Source organism: Canis aureus, chromosome 6 (assembly GCF_053574225.1).
Source record: "Canis aureus isolate CA01 chromosome 6, VMU_Caureus_v.1.0, whole genome shotgun sequence".
Lineage (NCBI taxonomy): Eukaryota > Metazoa > Chordata > Mammalia > Carnivora > Canidae > Canis > Canis aureus.
Window position 1 is genome coordinate 52,597,934 of NC_135616.1, and position 22,225 is coordinate 52,620,158.

At 40.1% G+C, this 22,225-nt stretch overlaps 1 protein-coding gene and 2 long non-coding RNA genes across 7 annotated transcripts in view; 2 read left to right on the plus strand and 1 right to left on the minus strand.

The window, feature by feature from the left end:
* Nucleotides 1-5,886, plus strand: part of NTMT2 (N-terminal Xaa-Pro-Lys N-methyltransferase 2) — a 19,815-nt gene extending 13,929 nt beyond the window's left edge. Inside the window, exons 3-4 of the mRNA XM_077901618.1 lie at nucleotides 3,904-4,153; nucleotides 4,919-5,886. Of these exons, the coding sequence (XP_077757744.1) occupies nucleotides 3,904-4,153; nucleotides 4,919-5,190 (522 nt within the window). The 3' untranslated portion in view covers nucleotides 5,191-5,886. The remainder of the gene's footprint in view (nucleotides 1-3,903; nucleotides 4,154-4,918) is intronic.
* On the minus strand, nucleotides 3,387-20,533 carry LOC144316118 (uncharacterized). Its single transcript, XR_013381941.1, has 4 exons — nucleotides 20,375-20,533; nucleotides 9,565-9,709; nucleotides 4,913-4,971; nucleotides 3,387-4,047 (listed from the first exon to the last, which is right to left on the minus strand). It is a non-coding gene; the product is annotated as an uncharacterized LOC144316118 (long non-coding RNA).
* LOC144316117 (uncharacterized) overlaps nucleotides 12,544-22,225 on the plus strand; it is a 30,705-nt gene continuing 21,023 nt past the window's right edge. For 2 of the 5 annotated variants that reach the window (XR_013381937.1, XR_013381936.1), the window contains exons 1-3: nucleotides 12,544-13,130; nucleotides 14,273-14,443; nucleotides 16,915-17,058. This is a non-coding gene — a long non-coding RNA (uncharacterized LOC144316117). Of the gene's footprint in view, nucleotides 13,131-13,150; nucleotides 13,646-14,272; nucleotides 14,444-16,914; nucleotides 17,059-22,225 lie in introns of those variants that run through there. The other 3 variants (XR_013381939.1, XR_013381938.1, XR_013381940.1) reach the window with 3 other exon arrangements.

Below are 22,225 nucleotides of genomic sequence, written 5' to 3' on the forward strand. Positions count from 1 at the left end.
TACTATCATTATCTCTGTTTTTCCCAGTTGTGGAAACTGAGGTTTGGAGACGTTAAATAAGTTGTCAAGGTGATGCAGCTGGGACTTAAGCCCAGCCAGGTCTTCTGACACCAAACTCTCTACTCTTAACCATGACATATTTTTTCCATTTGTCTCACAAAGCAGAAAAATCCTCTCTCTCTCTCTCTCTCTCTCTCTCTCTCTCTTTATGTGTGTGTGAGTGTGTGTGTGTGTGTGTGTACCACAGACCTCAATTCTTCTCCAGCCTGGCTGAAAGCAATCCCTCTTGTTTGCCTCGTGGTGAGGCCGGCTTTGATCCCAGTGCATTTCAGAAGCTTAGTTAGTAATCCAGCTGTCTTGTCACTCCATGTGGAATGCCAGGCTGACCACAGGGATGCTGGTCAGACAGAGCCCATATACACACCCATGGACCTGGGAAAGGAAACAGCCTTGTGCTTGCATATTTATGTTGGAAAAGAGAAGCCTGCTCTTTTCAAACAAATATAAGGAGTCCTTCTTAGTAGACAAGGCTCATTGTGAAATCATGACCTCTAACTAAGTACAAACAGTCTTTTTAAAGAAATGATATTTTGGTTCTTTGACCTTAATAATCTGCTAAATTAGAATCCAGGTCAAGATACAAGGAGTCAGGGAATATGAGTATCTGACATGATTTATCCTTATGTCAACTGGGAAAAGACAGATTGTTTAATTTAAAGTTTTGCTTTCCTTTCAACACTTAGTGACATGGGACAGTGAGAAAAGGTGTTTAAACTCATTACAAATATGATTACTTTAGCAAATAAACAAATGATACCAAGATGATGTCCATGGCATGGCTGATAACTTTCCTTAGTTTTAGTTTTCTGATGTGGGGGGAGCAGCAATTTATAAAAAGTAATCAGCATTTGATGGTATTTATCTTTTAACCTTACTCAGAGATTGGATGACTGAAGACCCTGGGTCTAACTTGTTCTACTTAATAGTTTTTATACAGTGGCATTTAACACTTTCCTTTTAGTTTTAAACTTCCTGGGTGAGCTTAAAATTATGTTCTTCAAAACAAAATATGTAGGCAGAATCAAAACTAAAATGAAATTCTTAAGAGCATTTTACTGTTTTATATGAATCCATAATATAGGAAGACAGCATCATAAGTGACAATGAAAATAACAAAACATCTTGTTCTGAAATCATATATCATGCATAGGTCCAGTCACAGTCATGGAAAGACATCAGGTTTCAATAGGGACAGCCATCGTGTCCAAGTGGTGGGAGATGTCCCTGGGTCAGTCTTTAAATACCTCTTCCCAGAGGAGCTTTGTGTGAATGAGAGAGAAATTTGGTGCCAGGATAGCAGATGCAGTGCCAGCACATGCAGTGGAATGGGATAAAGAGAAATAAGCAATAGTGTGGGAGGCGAGCAGCACATGGAATTAGGGTGAAAGGTACCTTTTTAAAATTTGTAAATAACTGTTGTTTCAAAAGTAACTATAATCAAGGATCACACATCTAAATTGGAGAAAAATACAAACAAAAAGGTTGAGAATTCTTAAGGGAATTTTATTTCAAACATTTTACCTCTCTGAGCCTTGCTTTCATTGTCTAAAAAAGTAGGGAAATTAGACGTGAGTGCTTTAAAAACTCTAGGGTTTTACTGAGATCCTTCAAGGTTTTATTGAGAGAATGATAGGGAGGGTGAGTGAGTGAGACCCTGCTTCCCTTTAACCAGAGCATCTTCGTGTTTATTTAGTTCATTGAAATAAAGGAGATCATTCTACGGTTCTAATTCTAAGACTACTTGCTACAATAATCTGAGAAACATGATCTATAGAGACTTTAAGGCCAAGGAATCATAAGAAAAATCTGTAGTTATAATCTCCAATTGAGCATATGAATTTCTACTAACATCATTTTCAGTAGCTTAAAATAATTTTCCTATACTTGTCCCATCTTGTTTATGTTATGGATTTACTTAAAAGATGTTTTCCTTATGGTGTTCACAACGTAAACCTTTAGCCTAAGCCTTTTTTTCTGAATTATCTTAGTTTACTTTAAAATATCAGGATGAGGGAGGTGTCATAGTGTCAGTAGGAATGGCAAACCTATGGTACATGTACCACCACTTCCCTTTCCCATACTCTAGGCAGACATCAGTAGTCAATCACAGAACTCTTTCCTGCTAAGTCTCAATGAAACCTTAGAATTTCTTTTTCAGCATAGCATTAGACAGATACTACCAAAGGAATCAGAGTTGTCACTTAAGGTGACAGCCCTAAGGTAGAACTGGCTTTAAATTCACGCAGTTCCATGTTCAAGTCCATTAGCTGTGTGGTATTAGAAATCTTAATTTCCTCAGCTTCAAATTGGGGAATAATCATTATCTTGTGGTATTGTTTTGATTATCATAGTTATTACAGACACAAAGAACTTCTATGTTTAAGCACATGATAAATCATGGCTATTATGATTCCATTTGAAAAGAAGCTACAATTGTTTCCCTTCTTGTTCTTCATTTGGCCTTTTGGGTGGGCTGGAAAGTAGCATTTCTGATGTTTCCTCCTGATCAAACTTCACCTCGTGATCCTTAGCCAAATGTTTTTTTAAATCTTTAGTTCCTGTGAAACCAAGAGTAGGCTTTCTCTTTAAGATCCTGATTGGCAGCGTAAGTATCTTATTACTGTAATTTCTAACAAAACATATTTAGCAGTCATCCCAATTGTGACCAAATAATTTGGACAAGATAATATATAGAAACCAAATAATATATATCTCAAAGTTTCAGCTGTCATATATACATACATATGTGTATATGTATATGTTACTTTAGAGAAGTGAGTGTGAAAAATTTTTCATTGGCTGATTTCCCCCTGTGCTACGTATCTACCCTTCACTTCCAGTTAATTTAGTGTACGGACCTACTTTATAAAAGCAATTTTAGGGAGGAATTTGTGCCCAGTAAACCATATAGTTTTTCTTACAAAGGCAGAAAATTTCTAGCGTGAAAAGAGACGAGGAGACTGCTGCAAATACCTTCTATCCATGTGACTGTGTGCCATTGGGGCTGGATTTGAAGTAAAATCCTGGCCTGAAAGGCTCTCTCACTGCTTTGCTCTTTCATCCTTTCCCTTCCCTTCCCTTCCCTTCTCTTCCCTTCCCTTCCCTTCCCTTCCCTTCCCTTCCCTTCCCTTCCCTTCCCTTCCCTTCCCTTCCCTTCCCTTCCCTTCCCTTCCTTTCCCTTCTCTTCCCTTAAGAAAGCAATAAGCTACCATGCACATCCATTTAGCTGTTGACCTGACCCAAATTTACAGTTAATAAAATTCTTTTATTTATTTTTAAAAAATTTAAAAAGATTTTATTTATTTATTCATGAGAGACACACACACACACACAGAGGCACAGACACAGGCAGAGGGAGAAGCAGGCTCCATGCAGGGAGCCTGACACGGGACTTGATCCTGGGTCTCCAGGATCACACCCTGGGCCAAAGGCGGTGCCAAACCACAGAGCCACCCGGGCTGCCCAAAATTCTACTTTTAAAGGGCTTTCAGTGGCTCAGTTCTTAGAGAAAATTGCCAATTTTTTAGACCCAAGACATTATTTTCCAAAAGCTTACTTTGAAATTCTTTTGAAGACCTACATTTGGATAAAATAAAGAAAGTGAAAACTAGAAATGTTGGATATTTTTTTTTGAAAAGGTAATTGGATGTTCTAGAACTTCATCATAGTAGAGGGTGCATGCCTGTATACTTTATCCAAACTCATTGAATGGTATATTTAAAATAGTGCATTTTATTACATGAAACTGACCAAAATAAAGTTGTTTAAAGTGGCAATTGGAGTGTCCTAGACTCAGAGGGGGTTGTCTGTATTTGAAGTATCCCACAAAATACCTTTCTGCAGGGCCCCGGGAGAGCTGGAACAGACTGTGCTTTGGATTGTGGCTCTGGGATAGGAAGGGTCAGCAAGCACGTCTTGTTGCCGGTTTTCAACAGCGTGGAACTGGTGGACATGATGGAATCATTCCTTCTTGAAGCCCAGAACTACCTGCAGGTCAATGGGGAAAAGGTAGAAAGCTACCACTGCTACAGCCTACAGGAATTTACACCCCCACTGGGCAGATATGATGTCATCTGGATTCAGTGGGTCTCTGGTTAGTCTTGCATGGCATGACATCTGCCTTTCTCACCTTCCCACATAGACAAGTCAAGACCTGGGCTATTTGAGGATTTGTGGAGAGGGATCATGGATGTAAAGGGAGATATAGTTGTAGTTGTGCTTAGAGCAGTTAGCTATCCTTAGGCATCATAGATACTCTCCCAAAGCTCTGGTCTTCCCAATCTCTCCCCTAAGATCCTCTGCTACAAGCCTGAAAATTCCCATCCTTAGGGATGGAGTGCCTTTGGACCAACCTAACTCACAGAAGAAAACCAAATATTTGAGAAACTTCAAAAAGTGGGGTCAAAATAAGTTTATCTCCATTTACTGGCAAAAGTAGATTTTTTAAGATATAAATTCCCAGGAAATGAGACAGCAATGAATTAGAGTCTGGTCTAAATGAGTGTGTGTGTCTAAGAGACACAAAGAAGTGATGACAGAGTTGGGTTGTCTGGAGACAATGGCAGGGGCTCATAGGATAGGCAATAGTTTATTTCATGCCTGTGAGGTAGATAGACCAGCTAGTATAATACCTATTTTATAGACAGGACACCAAGCCTCCTCAGAGAGGATAGCTGTCTTCTTACCTAAATTCTCAAGCCTCCTGAAACTAGAACAATTCAGGCTATTAAGTAATTCACGAATGAGTGAACAAATGGTCTCCTGATTCTTCACCTTGTGGTCTTTCCTGCCCTCCTACTCTCCTCCCTCCCACCCACCATTTCATCCTGTTCCCCCATCTACTTGGCCTCACCTGTAGGGTACCTGACTGATAAAGACCTTCTTGCATTTCTTTCCCGGTGCCGAGCGGGCCTGAAAGAAAATGGTGTCATCATACTGAAGGACAACGTGGCTCGGGAGGGCTGTATCTTCGATCTCTCTGACAGCAGTGTGACTCGGGACATGGACATCCTCCGGAGCCTCATTAGGAAGAGTGGGCTGGTGGTGCTGGGCCAGGAGAAGCAGGATGGCTTTCCAGAGCAGTGCATCCCAGTGTGGATGTTTGCACTGCACAGTGATGGACATTCCTGATGGGCAGTGGGAATGGACAGCTGGACTGCACAGTGGTGCTTTAGGACAGAGGTGCTCTCCTCATAATTCATGAGGGGATGGAGAGAAGGAATGCAATGCATGTCTGGAAATGGTTAATGTAGTATGTACAAATTTCCACTAATTTTATAAGGATATACACACATTCAGATTTTTCGGAAGATAATAGAGTGAAACATCAGGAAAAATGTTTTAAGAACTACTTGTGTACACCCAAACTATACAAGTGTACACAAAAACAGAAAAGGGATCAATGTTCACAAACTGCCTTGTCCGTGAAGATTTGCATTATGGAGTATTCTGGAATAGGTGGGGTAAAAAGTCTAGACTCCCTTTCTCTGCCCTCATGCTAGATACATTCTATTTCCTTCCTCTTTGGGACTATCATTCTCTTGGACAAAAGTCTCACCCTAATTAAGAAGGCACCAGTCAAAATAATCTCATGAAAACCAGTCCATTGCTTAATTTTGTCTCTAGCCTTTCTCTTCCCAGAAAAAGTATATGTGGTTTCACTTTCTATTTTGGGTCAAATTCACCACCCGATGATGTAATATGGATGTAATTTGATAACAGAAGTCTACATTTCAGTGATGAGGAAGTGTCTCCTTTCAGGAAAAAAAATGTTGTACATTGCAATTTCAGCTGCAAATATGTAAGTAAATGTCATTGATAATCTAATTTTAACCATTGGACTTCGATACTGTTTGCTTCGTTGCAGCCACTCCTGTTTCTTTCATTGATATGAATGTACACTGGAAAGAGAAGGGAAATGGTAAATCTGAAAACTAAGCTAAGTGGATTAATTTAAGGCATTGGTTTAATTAAAAATAATCTAGGGATGCCTGGGTGGCTCAGTTGGTTAAGCATTCCACTCTTGATTCCTGCTCAGGTCATGATCTCAGGGTTGTGAGATTGAACCCTGTGTCAAATTCTGTGCTAGGCAGAGGATCTTCTTTCTCCTTCTCCCTTTGTCCCTCTCCACCTCAAAAAAAAAATCTAAAATCATTCAAATACAAAATTTAATTTTTATTAGCAGAATGTTTAAATATAACTGCTTTAAGGCACTCCAATATCTTCATGTTGAAGCACCTATTTGTATATTGACATAATTTGTATTTTGATATATATTGAGTCTTGTATGAGATACAAAATATCAATTTAAGTAAAGAAGGTCTACTGCATGGATATGCTGTAACCATAAAAATTATACTTGTATGCCAGAGCTCTAATTTAGGAGTAAAACAATCATTATGAAACATTTACTACTTTGTTATAGGATTACTGTGGTAATTTTAGTCATGTCCTAGAAAATTAAGTCACTTACTTTGCCTCTGGCACCTCTACCTGTTGTGTCACTTATCATGCTCTAGGGTAACATAACAGAATGTGAGTTGGAACCTTAGGAACAAGCCAAAGACCAGAACTAAATCAAATGGCTAGCCATTGTTAAAGACTGAATATGGCAAAAAAAAAAGGGCATTCATATTTTAATCCTCTGCACCTCAGAGCAAATCAGCCAAAACAGTTATTTAGGCCCATTCCAGAAATTTAATGTTTCTTTTATACTTGCACCTTTAATTCTTTTATCTCTTGATTTTCTGCTTTGCCAATACTCAAATGCTAGTTGACAAATTATCAGTGGTCTCTGCTCCTGGGTTCTTGAGCTTTGGAGGAAATAACATGGTTGTCCTAAAAATATGTTCTTTAATTCAGATGAGTCTTGGAGGCTGACCAGCAGTCCCTTTATGTTCCTAAGTCAAGTCACTTTTCAATGCTCCTCAGACAGTTTTCGGATCTCTACTGCTTTATACAATTTCCCATATCCATCCTTAATTGAGGAAGTAGAAGTTGGGGAGTAAATTGCATTAACATCCTCTCTTTGTACTGCTAATTACAAGTACAAGGTAAAGGGAAGAGTGGCTGGAGAGGAGATGGTCATGCTAAGTACTGGACATGTTATTCAAACAAAGGAAGGTTTTGGAGGATTTAAGTAAGGAGCTGATTTTCCTAGTCCTGGGATTAGAGGTGTAGATCGTGTAGAAGGAAGACATTTCGATCGAGACCTCAGACATCTTCAATCTAATTCAACAAGCCAAACATGCTGCTGATGTTCATCAACACATCTGCATTGTGGTGCCAGTGACTGTCTATGTTAATTAACCCCCCAATTCTGTCCACCATCCACCTGCCTCAGAATTATGTGGGAAGGTTTATAAAATAGAGATTGATAGGCTCTGTTCCCATGAGAACCTAGTTCTGTGATGTGGGCTCAGATAATCTGTATTTTTTATAAGGTCTCAAACTGATTTTGATCATTAGTTTTGTTTGAGAATACTAATGGGAAAAGAGGTGTGGAGCTGAGCTATTCAGAACCTCAGAAAGATAAAGCAGGGAAGGTGAGAGCATGGGCCTGTTTCAGGGTAATAGCTAGTGAAATTCATTCTCCACACTGATGCCGGTCTTTCTGAAATATAAATCTGACCATATCATGTATAAACTTTCAATGACTCCCCATCACTGATAGGGTGAATTCCATCTTCTTAGAATGACATATTAAACTTTGTGATCTAGCCCTGCTTTCCCTCTGTAGCCTCAGATTTTCCACATCCCCTGCAGCCATACTTAACTACTTTAGTTCCCTAAAGGAGCTATGATTTATAGCTTTATCAGTTATAGATATGACTTCCTTAGCATAGAACATCTCTCATTCTGTTTTGTCTAGCACAGACTACTTAGATGTTGTTGGCTCTAGGAAAGCTTCCCTCAGCCCCTAGTTGCTGGGTTAGGTGCCCTTACTCTGTGCTACCTTCATACCCCCTGCTTGACATCACAGCCCTCATCATGTGGTATTGTAATCAAGGCTACTTGCTATTTCCTCTGTTAAATTCTGAGCTCTTTAATGGAGCATTCATGGTTAGAGTCTCAGTCATAGGCATAGGTCCTAGTAAAGCAGAACTCAAGCTTTTGTTGAAAGTATAAAAAATGGTATTATAAGTAGAAAGACTTAGGGGCGGTCTAAGTTTCTGGCATCAAACATGAATCAGAGCAAAGCAGCAGGTAGAAAAACCAAGTTTCTGCAGTTGCATGAGCACTGGGATGTGCAAGACTGTCAAAACTGTGATAAGACAACACAAACTCATAAGAACTTGGAAATGCACAGAAACAAGAAGGCAGTGAGTTCAAGGATCAAGCATCTGGGAGGAGATTGTAGCAAGGAAATTAGTTTCTGAGGTGAAATGCTGCCTAATTAGGAAATCTCTTTCTAATAGGAGCCAACCCAAAGGCATGACCAACTCAAAGCCCATAGCTTCATAAGATGAGAGGGGAGATTTCATCAGAGATATATATTAAAATTGTAGGTAGGTCTACAAAGCAACTCCTAATCCTCTTTCATTTTCTGCTATGCAACAAATCCAAAGAAACAAACTAGGTTATAGATGAAGTTAATCCTTCTGTGAACATTGAATACAAGTAGAAAGTGCTCACCTGTACTTCACAGATGAATTAATTGCAAACATACTTGCAATTCTAGATGAACTTTGGAGGACCCCTTAGCTTATGTAGTAATTCATGAATGGGTGCAGTCTTCACCTACCTCCTCTTCTGAGAACCTGAGCCACCACTCCTAAACATCAGCAAAGGAGCATACCAAGTCTTAAGGGGTTAGCAATTTTATAGATTTGGGGCCATCATAAAAATATTAGACAAAATGAATAAGGTCATCGATGTGAAAGATGATCTGCTTTGTATTATGGACACATTTTGGCTCAATCCTGTTTTTTTTTTCTTTCTACCATTTCCTGAAACTGGCCTGCTTTGAGTGATGTATTGGGGAGAAGACCTGTGTCAGATATATTCAGCTGCCTGTCATGAGTAATTAAAACCAGTTGTGTTATGCTTTCCTTAGTTCCAGCTGACTCTTTGATGCTTTGGTGTCCATGCCAGAAAACTACCTCTTACAATCATCAGAGGCCAGTGTTTTTGCAGAGGTCATTGCAAGCTAATTAAGCAAATATGTGAAAAATAGTTTTAAATTATCTCAATTAGTAGAGTGTGTGTATAGATGTATCTAGAGTGGGGGTTGAGGAGAGACTTTCAAAATAATAACTGACTTGCAGAGTTAGTGATTTGGTGACAGAGAACTATGCATATATGGTACTTTGTAAGTTCATGAAGTTGGCATGGTCTGACCTTTTGGTACATGACAAGCAAATAAACATATAGGAAATGTCCAAGGAGATCATGGCTTTGTAATGGGAAGGACAGATACATAAATAATAATGAATCAGGCCAAAAAGGACTACAAGAGAAGCATGCACAAAGAATTAAAGTAATATAGAGACCAGAATGACTCACCACATCTCTGGGATTGGAGGGATGCCATACAGATTCCATTCATCCAACATTTTTTTAATGTCTATTATGTGTCATCCACGGCTTGAAGGTCTCAGGATACCATGGAATCAAATCCGAAGATCCCTGGCCTTGTGGAGCCTGTATTCTAGGAGAGTTGGGGATGCAGTAAATATAAATTAGTAAATTACTTTTTATGTTAGAAAGTAGTAAGTTTTGGAGAAAAATGGGAAAAATAGAGAAGAGTAAGGGGGATTGAGAGTCATGAAGGAAGGCTGTAATTTCAAACAGTGATCAGCACTGGCTTTCTTGATGAGGTGACATTTGAGCAAAGAAGTGAAGAGGGTAAGGGACATTGGCTGTGTGGATGTCTGAGGGAGGAAGGGACAGCCAGTGCAAATGCCCCATATCTTGAGTATGCCTGGCCTATTTGAGGAACAGCAATGAGGTCAGTGCAGCTGCAGCAGGGTGGGTGAAAGAGAAAGTGCAATAAAGTATGGGATTTAGTGATATGACTGGCCAGATCATGTATGGTCTCAAAGATCCTGGAAGGAGTTTTTACTCTGATCCAGAAGGGGAAAGATTACAGAATTTTGAGCAGAAAAGTGATGATCTGATTTGAGAAAAGAACACTGGATGGAAGCAAGGAGACCAAGTAGATCAGGAATTGGTAAACTGTGACTCATGCTCCGAATTCAGCTTGTTGCTTTCGAGTAAATACACTTTTATTCAAATACACCTGTGTCCATTTGCATTATAACAGCAGAGATGAGTAGTTGCCAAAATGACTGTATGCCTGTAAAGCAGAAAATATTTACTATATGGCCCTTTACAAAAAAACAAAACGAAACAAAACAAAAAACCCAAACCTGTGCTGATTCTTGAATAAGGAGAAAAGTAATGGTGGCTCAGACCAGGGTGGTGGCACTGACAGTGGAAAGAACTGTTTGGATTCTAGATATATTTGAAATGAAAGCCAACTGTGTTTGCTGAATGGTATGTGTGGGAATGTAATAAAGAAAGAAGTTAAAGATGAGTGTAAAATTTTTGACCTGAACATAGTTGCTATCATTTGAGATATGGAAAATGGGTGGTGACTCAGTTTTCATGGTGAGAGATCAGGAATCAGAAGAGCTTAAACCCAACATTTCTGTGTTTTCAGATTACATCAAGTTAAGGAGTTGAGAAGCTGAGTGAATGTGCAAGTCTGATGCTCAGGAGAGAATTCTGGGCTGGAGGTGGAATATCAGTATAGAGTCAGTTTACCAGAAGAATGAGTGAGAATAGAGAGGAAAACAATGGGCAAGCCCTAAGCATGTCAACATTAAGAGCTTGGAAGGAAGGAAAAAGTTGTAGGAGAGACTAAGGAGTAAGCAATAAAGTAAAACAAGAATGGGATATTCTGGAAGCCACTTGAAGAAAGGATATCAAGGGCAGGGATGGATTGTATCCTATCTCTCTGATAAGTCAAGTAAGAGGAAAACTGAGGGAAAACAGTTTTGGTAGAGCAGGCAGGAATAAAAACTGGCTTGCAGTCATTTTAAGTGACTATGGGAGGAAAGGAATTACAGAGAATGGATATAGACAACCTATTCAAGGGGTTTTGCTAGTAATTTGCAAACAAGGCAATGTCAGTCAAGGGAAGTGGGGCAAGTGAAGGTTTTGGTTTTGTTTTTAAAATGGGAGAAATGAATTATGTGTTTGTACATTGATGGGAAAGATTTGGTAGGGAAGGAGGAAGTTGGGATTTAGGAAAGGAAATGGGAGAATTGCTAGAGCAATGTCATTGAGTAAGAAAGATGGGATCTAGTTTGCAAATGGGGAGATTGACTTTCAATAGATGCATGTTTTTTGTTTTTTTTTAAGATTTTATTTATTTATTCATGAGAGACAGAGAGAGAGGGAGAGGCAGAGACACAGGCAGAGGGAGAAGCAGGCTCCATGCAGGGAGCCCGACATGGGACTCGATCCCGTGTCTCCAGGATCAGGCCCTGGGCTGAAGGCGGCGCTAAAATACCGCTAAGCCAGGGGATGCCTAGGTGGCTCAGCGGTTTGGCGCCTGCCTCTGGCCCACGCGCGATCCTGGAGTCCTGGGATGGAGTCCCAGGATGGAGTCCCGGTATTGAGTCCCGCGTCGGGCTCCCGGCATGGAGCCTGCTTCTCCCTCTGCCTCTCTCTCTATATATATCATAAATAAATAAATCTTAAAAAAAAAAAAAAAAACAAAACCGTTAAGCCACCCAGGCTGCCCTAGATGCATGGTTAAATCCCCTCCAGTTGCAGGTGGAAGTAAGGGTTTATGTGTGTAGATTCTGGTGAGAAGGTGATGATGGTGATGGAAGTCTACAGAAGTCCCATTCTGTTGGCTTTAGTTTTTTCAGTGAAGTTGGTAAAAAGGTCATCATCTGAGAATGAATTTTGAGGTGGTGTACTATGGGGTTTGAAGAGAGATGAGAATGAACAAAATAGTCATCACATATGTGGTAGAGTGAATGGACTAGAAGAGTTTAATATGGTCATCAAGCAGCAATTAGGTTCACTCTCATGATCAACAGCGTTGGTCTTCAGCTCATTCTTTTGCATGGATGAAGGCACAAATTAGGTAAAAAGATGGATTTAGCCAGGGTTGTGGTTTTGCTAAGTGAGTACATCAAGAAATTAAGGGTATAAACAAAGAAGTGGATATACTGATTTTTTTTTAAATTTTTATTTATTTATGATAGTCACAGAGAGAGAGAGAGAGAGGCGCAGAGACACAGGCAGAGGGAGAAGCAGGCTCCATGCAGGGAGCCCGATGTGGGATTCGATCCCGGGTCTCCAGGATTGCGCCCTGGGCCAAAGGCAGGCGCCAAACCGCTGCGCCACCCAGGGATCCCGGATATACTGATTAATCAGGGACTTTAAGATTAGTAAAGAGGTGAGAGAGAATATCAAGAAGCTTAGAGATAGTCAAAAGATAGTTCAGTGGGTTGGAAATCCCAGTGAAATTTGAATTGAATCACTAGAGGAAATGAAGGGATAGATAGATGAACGGACTTAATTAAATTGAGATTATGGAGAGATTATTGGTAATGAGAAGGTCTAGGATTATGAACATATAAATGAATTAATGAGGTAGTATGGAGGGTCAGATCACTGGAAGAGAGGAGTTTAAGAAATGGAGAGGCTAGAGTGTTGGACTGAATCATCTACTGTGTATATTGCAGTCATCCAGGAATGAAGATTGTTCTCCACAGAAGTGGAGATAGTGAAAGTGAACCAGGAAGTAAAACCAGTGGGAAGTAAAGGGATGTATCCTAGGGATTGGTTGGTGACATCACAATGAAGGATAACAGGCAATATGATTTAATTATATGAGATTCAATCCCAAGAATGTCTAGGGAAGAGAGAGAGAGAGAGAGAGAGAGAAGAGAAAAGAGAAGGAAAGAGAAGAGAAAGAAGAGAAGAAAAGAAGAGAAGAGAAGAGAAGAGAAGAGAAGAGAAGAGAAGAGAAGAGAAGAGAAGAGAGGAGAGGAGAAGAGAAGAGAAGAGAAGAGAATGGTTTGGAGATAGCGATGAGGAGCATGGAGGTTACCCATCTTATATATGATTTATATTGTATATTAGACTCTAAGAATAAGTGGTTGTCCTTAATGTGAACAGGCTGGGAAAGAATATTTTAGACATAAATGAAATGGCTGGGCATTTAATAGCATGTACTAAGGCACAGAACTTAAGAAATGGTGAATATATGAATCTGGCTGGGGCATCCAGTTAGACCACAGTGACTGTAGTGTAGAAATGCTGGGGTATGAGAGAGTTTGATGGAAGAAAATGAAGTTGCTAAAATGTGTAGGTTGGGGCAGACTGTGGTATGTCTCATACATTCAGATTTGCCAGCTAAAGGGGCTACCTAAGGTTTGTAGTCAGGGCACTCATTCACCAGGTTTACTTCACAAAGGTAAGGCTCTCTACAATGTAGCAATGGTTGGGGACAGAGAAGATAACCAGCCAGTACAGCAGTAGTTCAAACTACAGATCAAAGGGTCTGAATTTAGGCAATGCCCATAGGAGCAGAGGAAACTCAGGAAAGTGAACTCAACAGGTATTGGTGTTTGATTGAGTGTGGTTAGTGAGAGAAAAAAAAAGGAATCAAGGAAGACTTGACGGATTTTCAACTACAGTAACTGGGTGGGATATGTTAACTTCTATAGTTTAGGGAATAAATGAGAGCAACTAAAATGCCTTAGCAGATGACCCACCTTTTAATAGGTAATCACTCAGCAGAAGCTTAATTAATATACCTTATTCTGTAGTTATATATTTTTTTCTTTTGTAGAACTCAACATTCCTTAAAGTATCTTCAAGACTGGTGAGGATTGTGAGGGACCAATCATATTTTTTTCTTCTAAATAGTTTAGCTACTTTAAATATGAACTCAGGAATCAAGGATGAAATATTAATGTGATTAAGTATAAAGCAAGGAGTTTAAACAAGATTTTCTCTCATGCTATGTCTCCACCTACCCCACAAGTCTAGATCTTGGGGCTTGGATGCCCTCACCTGCCCACTGTGCCCCACTGCACCCCAACCAGGGTAAACTCAGGTCTGAAGGGTTTGTATTTGCCAAGACAGATACAAGGGTATCTGCCATCTCTCCTGACCCTGGGAGGATAGAAGACTGACAAGAAAGGCTTGTCAGACATCAGGCTTCTATGCTTTATTTCCACAGTGAAACAAGAGTAAGAGGGAAGATGATGCTTGCTCTGTGAATCCAATCGCTTTCCCCAAACTCAACAAGAGAAGTCACTGCTTTTTTGTGTGGATAGGAGTAAGAGATGGAAAAGGGCCCAAAGTGTTCCATTCTCCTGTAAGTGGAATGGAACTGGAAATATCAACTCAGGTAAAGTAGTCTAATCATATGTGAGCCCTAAACAGGAAATGTGCCGCCTCATGGACAAAATGTAGGACTAGGGCACTCAGGGAGACAGAAGATAGGGAAATCAACTGGATAATTGGTTTAGCTGGGCAAAAAGGGGAACATTTAGTACATGGATGCAAGGGTGCTTTATAAAACTCAAGGACAAGAGTGGAGCTGGGCCCTAGGATGGAACCAGACAAGAAAGCCACTGGGAACCCATGATATTAGACCCTCTCTATCTCAAGTCTTGGCTTCTCTCTGAGCACATGCTTCATTTTTCTTTTTCCCTGCAGGTGGCATTCTCTGTTCCCTCATCTCCATAACAGGAAACAGAAAACATGTGCCACCAGGGCTTCCTGGTTTGCCTGTTCTGGGTTCAGCCATACCGAGTGACTGACAGAGTGATTGACTCTTTCTCAGTCACCCTTGATCTTGCTCTCCATTCTCATTTCACTGGCTAGGATCATCAGGTCACTAGCTGGCCTGGCCTAGGTCACAGCCTCATTTCTTGTTCACTCAACTATTGCAGCATGACTATGTGTATTCCACCGTCTCCACCCCCAGCTGTGGGCTATAGTTGACACAGCTAAGAGAGGTGAGCTGGGATGATACCCCAAAACTATCTTCAGTGTCTGAATGTCTTCAGTGACTAAGATCAGGAAATAATCAAAAAATTTAAAGTCATGTAACATGTTTATGTCATGCACTAAAATGCAATTAGGCAGTCTCTTGATAGAAACTCTTTGCAAGAGTGTCTTGGAAAGGCAGCCAACACCTGCATTTGGGGCCTTAGCTAAAATAAGTAGACTGCCATTTTCCTGCACCACTGGATTAAACATATGTACAGAAGGGATTTGGGTTATTGTAAGAAGAACAAAAGGATGTCAAGGAAGACTGTCTGGTTGTCACCCCCTCTAGGAATATTTGACAAGAAGGAACAAGGAATGTGGCAGACAAGCCCTCTATGTCTGCCAGATGTTTTCTGACAATACTTATTGTTAAAACTGAAATTTAACTGATGAAAGCCAGGCATGCCAAACAATGAAATAGCCAGTGGCATTTTGAGTCCCATTCATTAAGCCTTTCTGGGTGTGGCTCCAGGTCAAGCTACCATTTCTTGACCCAAAATGTCAGTCTGTCTCTGGAATATTAGCCCTTTGGACCAAGGCTCAGAAAGTACATAAGGAGTAGTTCTTTCTGTCTCCTCCTCACTTTGGCTTCTGGAATTTCCTTTCAAATGTGGGGAAATAGTAAGTACTCAGCAAAGGCTGCCTGAGTTCTTTATATCTATGATTTTATTGTTCTACAGCCCTGTGAGATAGATATTTTACATATTTTATATAAATTCTATATTTAATAAGTATGGAAACTGAGCTTTAAAGAGTTAACAGAATAGCCCAAGATTAGTGGCTGATCAGAGGACCGAATGTAATTGGGAACCCAGGGCTGTTTGATAGCAAAGTCTATGCTCCTGAAAGAATCTGTAGGGATGATGGGGATATCTGGGAATACAAAAATATTATGGTTACAATAATTACACACTTACATTACATCATTACGTTCCCATACATAGATAGATTCAGCTAAGTGTTCTAGATGAGTAAAACTTGTAAGTCAGCAAGTAGAGCTTCCTAAACTTGATTTAGTGGTTTTCCCACCTGTGTCTTGGTGAGAGTAATGGCTTTCTCTTTCTGCCCTCCAGAAAAATCCTTGTCCCACTCACATATAATATCAGAAGATTCTTAAGATTATTTTTAAGGGAGATGGCCACTCTAAGACTGGCCCTGAAGCCTGTTCCTGAGATGATCCCACTGCCATTGACTCCTGGATTGGAGAAGTAGATCTACAGTGAAAAGGATAATCCAGAGTGGCCAAGCCTCAGGCCTTCCACAAGAGGCCACAGGCAAACATTCACTATATAAGATGATGGTCCAAAAAGAACTGCTACCCCTCTTTTGGGAAAATCCTGGACTTGTCCTTGGTCTTTGGCTTTCTCTACTTGTTTTCAGTAGACTTATCATTGATTTTTATTTTATTTATTAGAGTGTATTATTAGATCATTCCTCCAAATCTGCAGGAAGGAGGTATTTAGCAAGCTTTTACCACAGTCTAAGCGTTTACAATCCATTTAACTAATTTCAGGACATTTCAGAAATTTTATCAGTACAATTCCTTTATTATTTATTTATTTATATATAGAAAATTATATGGTAATTAACTTAACCACACAAGAAACTTGCACTTAAGATTGATTTTTGATTTGTACACTGTTGTTTCAGTAAACCCTGCAGAAAAGTTGTCTTTCCTTATCTTTGGAATTTGAAACTTGATGAAAGCTCTGAGCCCTTTTTCTGTATACACAAGGAATTTTACATGTCAATTCAAGAGAAATGCTAGAATAGAAATTATTATGGTGGTAAACTATCCTTATTTAGACTGAATTTCTTTTCCAGACTTGATTCATCTCAACAGATTCCTTCATTTTTTAAATACATATGTGTCTAAAGAAGGGACCTTTGTAAACTGGAATCTTAAAGGTGGAACTGACTTTGGAAAGATTCCAACCCAACATTTGATTCTGATGGTAAATAATAATGGCAAGTATTTATTGCTTTTTTCTAAGCATCCCTATAAATATTTCAGTATTTTAAGTATTAACTCACTTAGCCTCCTCATGTTCCTAGGAGTTCAGTACCATCCTTATTCCCATTTTACAGAACAGCAAACTGAGGCCTAAAGAGTATAAGAACTGAAGTTATACAGCTACAGTTGTGGCTCTGAGCTCTTCAGCACCATGCAATAGTGCAGAATAACTGCACCAAAGATGATCTAGAAGAGGTTACCTCTGCCCTTACCAATCCCAAGGCCTTGTGTGATCTCTGGATCTTTTCTGATATTCCCATATTCTGCTCTGCGTAACCCTTTTCTCCTCTACCCTCAAACCCCACAGTATGACATTCTAGAAATAAACGAGCACAAACTATAAAATGGCAAATTGTTACAGAATAGATCCTGTCTAGAGCCTCCCTGCTCTTTTGTTTTCACTCTGGGGAAAAAGAGTCTCAACTCTGCTGTCCAGAACCCAAGTGATTCCCTTTCTCTACTCCAGAAGACTGTCCTCTGTGGATGCCAAATGTAGGTAGAGATGGCAGGCTGGGAAAGCAGGACTCCTTTACACTCCTTCTGGAATGATGGAAGACTGCTTGGCAGTGAGAACATGGTAATGGCTTCTCTCACTCAATGTTCTGTGCTTGGGAGAAGTGAGAAGTTGGAGACAACGGGTCTCAGGGAAGTGATGGTTCATTGGCTACACTTTACATGGGCCATGCTGTTTCTCCTCACAGGGATTGCATTTCACTGGTTGCTAATTTGAGGACAGGGTCTAGACAGAGATTGATGAGAAACCCTAACCCTCTCTGGAATGTGGGTAGATTCTGGGGCCTCAAGGCCTGGCTGCACAAGAAGCAGTTTAAGGATCCAGGAGCCCAGATCGTCTAGAGTAGAATATTAGAGTCTTGGCTAAGGACAGATGAGTGCTCTCTACATGGGCCCTTGCCTGGGGTCTGGTGTGTGATATTCAAGTCAGGTTTAACCCATGATGATAAGGAAGAAAGGTGAGGCCAGACAGCTTGGTTTACAAATAGGCATATTTAAATTTTCATTTCTGAGGGAAATGATGATGGATTGCTTTTTTTAAGATTTTATTTAGTTATTTGAGAGAGAGAGAGAGAGAGAGAGAGAGTGCATGAGTGGAGATGAGAGAGAGAGAGAAAGGGAGAAGCAGACTGAGCAGGGAGCCCAATGTGGGGCTTGATCTCAGGACCCTGAGGCCATGTTCTGAATTGAAGGCAGATGCTTAACTGACTGAGCCACCGAGGTACCCCGATGGATTGTGTTTAATCTGGAAATGTGATGTCAGTGATCCCTCCTTCAGAGAGATATATAAAAAATATGTTCTAATCTTTATTATTAATTCCAAATTCTTCCAAAGAATAAGAATGGCTTGACTCATTTGTCCAACTGTTTACCCATTCACTAAACTGGCAAGTATTTATTTGGTACCTAATACATGCTAAACACTGTGCTAGGCCCTGGAGGTACTATGGGGAACAAAACGGATTTAAATAACTTTCAGTTTGGTCAAGGGCAGACGTGAAATGAGCATGTATTCAAATAAACTGTAATCTTTATTGTGATGAATGCCATGAAGCAAACACATGAGAAAGAAAATAATGGGTGTGGGATGTCTAATGTATACTTGAGGATACAGAAAGATTTTTCCTGGTCAATAAATCTTAGATTCTTCAGGGTTCCACGTGGGGTGATTTATGAAATGAGAGTTGTGATGAGATTCTCTGAATGGGGTCCCCATAAATGGAGTCTCAGGGGAGAAAGGTGGACTTGGAAAGGTAAGAAATTTCCATCTTTTCTGTACCTTCTCCTGCACTATCCCTCAGCCAGATCAGTGTCATTCATTATTTCATTCCCAGCACCTGGCACAATGGCTAGCATGTAGTAGATGTCAAACAAATGTTTGTTGAATAAATGAAATGCTTTAAAAGCTGACATTTCTCTGTTTCTCTGTTTCTGTTTGAGTGGGTCGGGACAAAGCTGGAAGTAAAGAGACAGATGGAACTTTGGGAGTTGGATTTAGCTCATAAATCCCATGCTTTATACCCTGTAGAATATATGAACAACTTGTAAACAATACCAGAAAAAGGTCCTGAAGGCAGAAGTCAAAGACCAGTAGGAAGGAAAGAGAATCATCTCATTAAAAGCCTAAAGTTTGGTTGAGGCAGTACGTTCCTGCCAGTCCAGCCTCTTATTTCAGCCTCAGTAGCATTGGTCTAGGGGGCCACACCAAGGAGATGAGACCCACCTCTCTGTCCTCCAGCACCCTTCAGTACTGCCTTTGAAAATGAAATGAGAACTCACCAGCTCTGGGAAAACAATGACTCAGGTTAGCTCAGGTGGAGGGAGAGGGGAAAGGGGGACATGGAATAAAATACTTTTTCCCTTTTCCATCTTCAATAGCAAGCTTTTAGGATACAAATAGTTTATTTCAGTTAAACTTTTACCTCATTGCTAATGCCAAGTTTCATACTAAAGTCAACAGAATAATTGTACAGGTTCTGGAATGGCCACCTCCTGGGACAGGGCACCATGAAATTTGCCATGTCTTTAATTGAAAAGTGGTTGCTTCTTTCACTTTAGTAGGCAAAACTGTCCCCTCATTTTCCTCACCCTCTAAGCCCCCACTAACCATATGCCACTCTGTGGGACCACTTGCTCAGGGACACCGGAAATAGGTTGATTCTTGTCTTTGTACTTCAACTTCTATTTTCAGTAAAATAACAGCAACCCAAGCTCTATCCTATTCCACTTCTATCCCTTAATCTTTAACTTTAGGAAAGTTTGAATTAAGCTTACCTCTCAAGGACCTGCCATGTAGGCTTTTCTGTCTTTGCTGTTCCTGGAATCACCAAGCACATGCTTGCCTCAGGGCCTTTGCATTTGCCATTTCCTCTGCTTGATAGGATGTGGCTAAACTTTTCACTTCCTTTATATCTCTGCTATAACGTGACTTTATTAAACAGGACTTCCCCAATTCTCTTCTCTCCTCCCTTTTCTCCTCACTTTCTGAATTTTTCTTCAAAACATTTTCAGATTCTGACATCATGTCAGCAACACATCATGTATATATCTGTTTATCTCTTTTCTCTAAAATATGCATTCTGGAAGGCATTGCCTTTGCCTTTTTATTGTCATATTCCCAGCATTCAGTCAAGTGCTGTCCCATGGTAGATGCGCAATAAATATTTATTGAATGAGTAATACAATACAAATACAACCAACCATCAGGGTGGTTAAAAAAAAATCAAAAGAGAACAAAATAAAACCCAGAAATCTTACCTGTCATAAAAAAAGATATCAGCACCGAGATTGAACACATTTCTTATTTGTTTTCTTATGTTTTATTTCCCGATGATCAGGCATCCTGGTAGATTCCTTTATTTTCACAGTTCTAAAGCTCAATGAGTCTCCCTGTGTTTCCACATATACTCCCAACCCCTGAAAGCCTTCTCTGTTTTTACAATGCCAGGAAGGACTGACATAACAATACATCTGGTGACCCACTTACAATGGGCCACACTTAAAGCTATCCTCTGTTAAAGGGGACTGTTTTAAATGGACCACCCTGTATGTTACATTAGATTGTGCCTTTCTGCCAATAAGTTCAGAAGTGTTTCATAAATAAAAAGATGATGTTGGAGAAGAGTTCTCTCTCTCTCTTTTTCCTTCTAATTCACATGGAAAATTTTATCGTAGAAATCTCCTGCTCAGCTGTGCAATGACAAAGCAATTCAGCCCAGAGAGATGATTCTTTTGGTTCAGAATCTATTATGCTATGTTGATATGGAAGAGCAGGCTTCAGTTTTGGGGGGAAACTAAAGAAGACTAGATTCTATATGAATGATCCTTCTGGGTAACAGAACAGATCCCTGAAGCTTCATTTCTTGCTTCTTAATGGGTTTCTGCTGGGTCCCTGAAAGGAGCCTCAAGTTCAAGAGGGAAAAGCAAAGGCAAGCTAATTTATAGCTGTTCCAAGAATGCAGTTGCTGGATATATCCTGACAGGGGGTTCTGTTGTGCTTTGAAGAATAATGTGAAAATGCAAACTCAGAGTGAGCTTCTGTAATATGAAAATTAAAACTCCACCCTAAACCTTCACCCGCATCTGAAGCCAAGTCTTTTTAGATGTGCAGGAGGGATCTGTTTACTTTGTATGGAAAATCACTTTCTTTTTATTAGCAAGCTCAAGGGTTTCCTGATGATCTGAAGGGCTGTTGCCTCTCAGAGGGCAGTCATGGGGCATTCTTGGCATAAGCAAGGACCAGAAAGACTGGAAATCTTATTTTGCAACATTTTCTGCCTGGTTTTTAAAGTCAAAGAAGACAAATGGTTCTGATAAGTTCAGCAATACCTTTGAATTTGAATTGACTTCTTGTCCTGAGCTGACTTGGAGAGGTTAAAAACCAAACCAAACTAAAATGAACAAAAAATAGAAAAAATAACCCAAACCATATCATGAGCAACTTTTCCTTTTCTCTGTGAGCACATCTGCCCCAGGAGACAGTAGCTCTCCTGTTCCTATTATTATCAAGAAACCAAACACAAGAATCGATGGGGTGGACAATGGTGAGGGGCTCAGTAGTCTTTAGACACATTTTCAGTTTCTTCTTTTTCTTGCTGTTACTTTGCCCACTTTTGTCTTACTGAAATCATCCTGTTGCTCACCTCTAATGAGCAGGCCATCCAGATTTCTTCTAATCTCCTCAAATCCTACCAAGAGACCTTCCTTAGCAGATGTGCCTTAAACACTCCAATTTGCAATGATTTTCCAGGTTTCCAAACACTCTACTGCTCGAAATAGGTATCTGCTCCATTGCTTTACCTCTACAATTAAGTCCAATGAACTCTTCCAGCCACCTTCTAACTCTCCTGAGCTGCAAGATCACTTCTGGATTCCTTACCCAGGAGCCCAAATTCTTGAATTTCAGGAGCTTATAGGCTTCTTGGCTTAACCAAGGCTTCCCAGTGGCTCCTTTGCCAGCTTCCTCTGCCTTTCAATGCCTTCTAACCTAGGTGTCCTTTTCTTCTTTCCTTACCATCCATTTACTGACATGAAATCCACTCTTTGCTTATGTTTCCTAGCCTCAAGCCCTCCCAGTGCCAATGTGGTCCACTTGTTGAGTGATCCTGT